The following is a 5583-nucleotide window of genomic DNA, read 5'->3' on the forward strand; positions in this document are numbered from 1 at the left end:
AGCGAAGGGAGCGCCATTTAGGGGGCGGAAAAACTTTTGATCGCTCATGAATATTAAATCGGAACAAGCGAATGTCCCACTTTGCCAGGCATGAAATTAAATTCAAGGGGGCTTATTGAATGTATATAGTTCCTATTTATCTCTATATGTATATTGAACATTTGTTCAAATTCTAAAATTTTTCTAAAATAGTAAGGCTAAAGCATTCAAGTTTTACCGCGTATTCTTACTAAAGTATAGGCTTGTGCTAAGAACTGACTTTGCCTTAACTAACCCCAAACGATTTCTCAGAAAAATCGAAATCATATTTCAATCATATTAAAACCAAAATAAAAAAAAATTCATTATTAAGCAAGTCTTTTCAACATAAATGGTAAATGAGGCCTATTTTTATAAACTATTCATCGTTTTTCTTTTCATCTCTCATACAGTTTAGCATTGATCTTTCCGAGCTTCAAATCCAAGCATTTATCAACCATTCCCCAAAAACTTTGAGATACATTCCAGTCCGCTCGACTTCTCTAGTATTTTCTGCCGGATTGATAGTGTCGAGCATAAAGTTGACATTGAGGCCAGATAAACAGAAGTGGTCGGCCGAAAGAAGATACAGATAGATATGCAAATTGATCAACTGACTGCCAAAAGCAGAAAAGGCAAAAAACAAAGCCAGAAGAAAGGCGGGAAATAGAGATAGAGATAGAAATATAAATAGAAATAGAAGACGATCCGAAGACTAAGCTTTGCGGCTCTCCCAAAATATAAACTATACATGAAAAACAATGGGCGAAGACGACGAAATACGTTTGGCACTTTACTTGCGCATCATTAGCGGTCTTCTCTCTTTGCTTTCGTTTAACACATATTGGTTAGAAAGCTCGGCCAAAAAACTGGGCAGAAATATGGGCGAGGGGCGGCACGGGCGGGATTATTTTAAGGTTTATCTCTTGTAAGCCGAACATATTTTACGAGCGCGACATTAAAAACAGCGTTTTGGGTCAAAGTTTGTAAGTTGCCAGTTGAGCTGTCCCAAAAAGCACTGGACAAACAAAATGTATACAAATATTATAATATAAAACAATTTTATTAAAAAAAATAATAACATTTTAAAAGATTTCTTAAAGTGTTGATATAATACTAGTTAAAAGAAATTAAATATTAAATTTATAAGAGTACCTTTAATGAATACTGAAAAAATGTATTCAACTCATAAAATCTTTTATCATGAAATTCCAAGTATTTGCTGTAAACAACTCTGTAATAAAAATGCTGGTTTAGCCCTTTCTCTCACTGCATCGAGAAAGCGTGTCCCCAGTTCGACTTCCTCTGAAGTTTATGGCTGCACTAAAATTAACCTATTCGATCCCAGATGAGGCCTGAATGCGGTTTTATTATCGATTTCCGTTCGGTACGGTTTACTCAGCTGCCAAAGTAAACTACAAACTATAAACAACAGCCATGACAAGTCAGAAATTCGTGGCTACCGTTCGTTGGCTTCTATGTCAAGATCAGTGGAGTGCCGAGTACCGAATACCAAAACCCAAAACCGAATTCCCCAGCCGAAAGAAATCGAAATCGAAGTCAAAAAGTCGTTACAAGCTTTTTTGTACTTTCACTTGTGCAAACACGCGGCCAAGAACGCCGGAGATGTTGAGAGCTAACGGAGAGCAGGGTCATCAGCATCCGATACACTGGGCGAAAATCTGTGGAAAGTATTTTGATTTGGGTCTAAGCAAATGCTGGATGTAACGTTACTTCATCCCAACTAGAGGCGTGATTTCGCACTGTATTTAAAGATACTTTTCTTTTTGGAATTACACTTTTAGTATATATTTAAAAAAAAATTGTTAAAAAATATATTTATCACCATAACTTTGTGTATGACAGGATGATATATTAAGTTCCTTAGTTGCTTGTACCTTAAGTTCTTTACCTAAGTTCTTCAACTCTCTAAACGTTAGAATTTATAATTCCTTTTTGATATATCTTGACATTTTTTATAACTTTGATCCTATAGCTGATTCCTCCCAGTGTAGTTTTGCATCACGATCATCAGCGGTGTGATGATCATCGTCTTCACGGGTCTTTTGGAGTTACAAGCGAGTCGGGTTCTTCAGTAGCCAGCCACGGGGCAAGTCGATCGGTCCAAAAGAGCGTGTCTTCATTCTTCAGATCACGGATCACTTCCCCCAATTCCCCTTTTCGCATTCGCGGGGTCTTCGAGACCGTTCTTATATTTTTTCTGGTGGTGCTCAGACAGTGTGCGTGGTGTTCTCCCTGTGGTTCCCGGTGGTGCATGACCCATTGACCGCATGCCCGGTCACGTGACCCACCTGCTGCTCCTTGGCTGCCTGCTCTGCCTGCTCGGCGATGTCCCGAGGACCGTGGCCCTCCACCGCTGGAGTCCCATGATGAAGGCCTTCCGCTTTTTCCAGGAGACGATGCTCCGGAACAGCCTGGAGCGGGCCCACCTTAACCATGGGATCGTCTTCGAGTGTCGCACCATGTGAGTGGTTCATTACTTTTTACAAGATCTTAAAGTATTCCTGGATGTAATATTGTATTAATATAAAATAGCTCATGGTATTCTATTCAATATGGGGCTATTGACATTTTAAGGAGTGGTTCCTGGTTTCTTGAGGGATATCATAACTTCAATTCTTTTCCAGTTCAGCAAGGGACTTTGGCAACGAAGTGCATTTCAATCTGCAACTTGGGGACCTTCGAGGATTTCGTCGGCTTGATCCTAAAAAAAAGTTGGCTCTATTTTTGCACGGATGGAATGATCAGGGCAGCAAAGATTGGGTTCAAGAACTATTGCTGAGTGAGTACTTTCTTAACAATAAACTAAGTCATAGAACTATAAGAATAGAGTTAAGGTATTGGACTATTTTAAAAATATTTATATGGTAAGCGAAATGTGTAGTACATACGTATTAAATCTTATAATATTTGTCTATTTGTTACCCAGCCTGGACCCTTTTCGACTCCAACTACAATGTGTGTGTCGTGGACTGGGGCAATCTGTCGCAGAATGACTACAAGTCCGCTTCCATGTCCATATTCGATGTGGGTCTAACGGTGGCCGGGATCATAATGGCGCTGGAGGAGCTGCGGCCCGCCCACTTCCATCGGAGCAACGTGACCTTGGCGGGCTACAGCTTGGGAGCCCACGCCGCCGGCTACGCGGGGGCGGTGCTGGAGGGTCAGGTGGAGCAGATCATAGGGCTGGACCCCGCCGGACCCCTCTTCACGCTGCCCGCCGAGGTGGCGCCTAAGTACCGCTTGGACCCCGGCGACGCCCGGTTCGTCCAGGTGCTCCACACCTCCGGCGGATCCCTGGGCACGAGTCTGAAGTGTGGACACGCCGACTTTTATCCCAACGGCGGCAGGGCTCCCCAGACCAACTGCAAGATGTTCGCCAATCTGCGGGATATGCAAAATACCAGTGAGTGGTCATTGAAAACTATAATGCCAAAGCCCATTGTAAGACCAGTAAATATAACATAGGTCTAAAATACAGTGTAGCACAGTTAAGGAATACAAGGAGTTTGTCAGAATACAAGTATGTGATGGCATTGAAATGCAACCTCAGGAACTTACAGAAATATTATAGCCCATCATGACCTCTAGTTTAGCTAGCAAGTTTATATATACTAAACAATTATTTAATTCAAAAAATATGGTATATAGCCTTACATTATATTAAAATCCAATTTAGTTTACCTTATTTGAAAAAATGTTCTTTAGGAATATATACTTTTTATGATTTTTACCTTTCCTATTGTGATCTATTAAAATCTCCCCCTTTAATGATTTGGTTTTTAAATTTTAATAATTTATAGAGATATCACGAAGATATTCTAAGACAATATATATTAATAATAATAATAATAATAAAGTAATATTTCTAAGAACTCTTCCAACTATTATCTTTTTATGGACAGCCAATAATAGATGCATTGTAATATTAAGAGATCCATTGAAATTCACCTTTGGTAATACTTTTAAGCTAATGACAAGTTGGATTTTACTATGGTAATTTATATATCTTGCATAAGTATATTCCAAGATAAGACATGAGATACATAAGATTATATATAACATCTCTTCCCAATATTATATTTTTTCAGATCCCATCTCCTGCAGTCACTCGGCAGCTGCGATCTTCTTCCGCCAGTCGATGGATCCCGAGTACCCGTTCGTGGGCCTCGAGTGCGGGAGCTACCGGGAGTTCGCCGCCGGATACTGCGATGCGAACCGGAAGGCGCGCTTCGGGATCCATTCGCAGAGGCGTGCGCAGGGGAGCTTCTACTTCCGCACCGCCCCCCAGCAGCCGTACGTGCAGAGGCGCCAGGCGAACTGGCTGAGCGGGGTGGGGCGCATGGCGCCGGAGGGCGGAAGGAGCCCCCTCGTGCTGCGCCTCTGGACCAACAGCTGGCGGCGGCGGGAGAGAGCGAGAGGGCGACAGCGGAGGGAGAGAGAGCGAGATCGCTGCGCGTGAACTAGTTCCTAGTGTTTGGTTAGTGTTTTGAGGGCCTAAATGTATGCTCTCTTTTTAACTGCGAGTGACAGCCTAAGGGTTAATGAACATGAGCTTATGAAAGGTAAAGTAGCCCCATCTATAATCCAAAAAAATTTACATTAATTTATAAATGTTCATTAAAATATCAAAATATTTAAAATATTATAAGTAAACTCACATAAATGTTTGTTATAATATTAATGTACATCTAATATTTTAACAAAATTGGAAAAAACCCTCTGGTCACCTTTAAAACTAGAACCTCTATATCGACGTCCTGCAAGTTTCTTAAAAGAATATTAAGCTCGAGAGTCGATTTCTTTCATTTTAACCACCAACCCAGCAGTAAATATTTCCGTTCAATTTGGCAGCCAGCCGATTTTCCCCATGTTCTTGTAAACTGCATAAAACAAGAAAAGCGAGCACACATGGAAAAGTCGTTGACTTGCAGCCACAAACGGCGAAAAGTCGGCTGCATTTAACAGTTAATCGTAAAGCAAAAATGCGAAAAAAAGAGGGAAGAACAAGAACGAGCAGCAGAAAACAATAAACTGAAATTCAATTTTCGCATTGTAAAACATAATTTTCTACAAAACTTGACGTCAGCTTGGCCCGCTTTTTGCTAAAAGGTAGTTAATATTTTTGCAGTCCATTGCGGCCGGGCCCCGCCCCTCGAATTCCCCACCTCTACACTTCACTGGAAACATAAATCGGGGTGAATTTTAAAACCACTCAAATTTAAGTTATTACATTTATATATTATTATAACATATTTTTTTTATTATTAAGAACCTTTTTTCTTTTAATAGTACGAAACATATTTGTATTGCCTCTAAGAAGTAAAAAAATAATATGTCATAAAAGTTATATTGTTCCTGTATTTGAAAACTATACTAAGTTAAATAAAAAAATTACAAAATATTTTCCAAAATTTTTATAAACTAAAAAAAATGTAGATTATAGAATTAAAAGCAATTTGCTTGGGGAGATAAGTTTTCGAATATATCATTTCATATTTTGTGGCCAATTGATAAATGTTTTTTTTAAATATCATATTATGC

The 5583-nt window shown here is 39.7% G+C and overlaps 1 protein-coding gene across 1 annotated transcript; it reads left to right on the forward strand.

Annotated features, from left to right (window-relative positions):
• The first annotated feature begins 1890 nt into the window (after positions 1-1890).
• LOC108015101 (endothelial lipase) lies at positions 1891-5333 on the forward strand. Its single transcript, XM_017081345.4, has 4 exons — positions 1891-2503; positions 2667-2821; positions 2969-3445; positions 4131-5333. Exons 1-4 carry the CDS (start codon positions 2310-2312, stop codon positions 4499-4501), a joined length of 1197 nt encoding a protein of 398 aa, XP_016936834.2. The 5' UTR covers positions 1891-2309; the 3' UTR covers positions 4502-5333.
• Positions 5334-5583: the final 250 nt, after the last annotated feature.

Source organism: Drosophila suzukii, chromosome X (genome assembly GCF_043229965.1).
Source record: "Drosophila suzukii chromosome X, CBGP_Dsuzu_IsoJpt1.0, whole genome shotgun sequence".
Classification (NCBI taxonomy): Eukaryota; Metazoa; Arthropoda; class Insecta; order Diptera; family Drosophilidae; genus Drosophila; species Drosophila suzukii.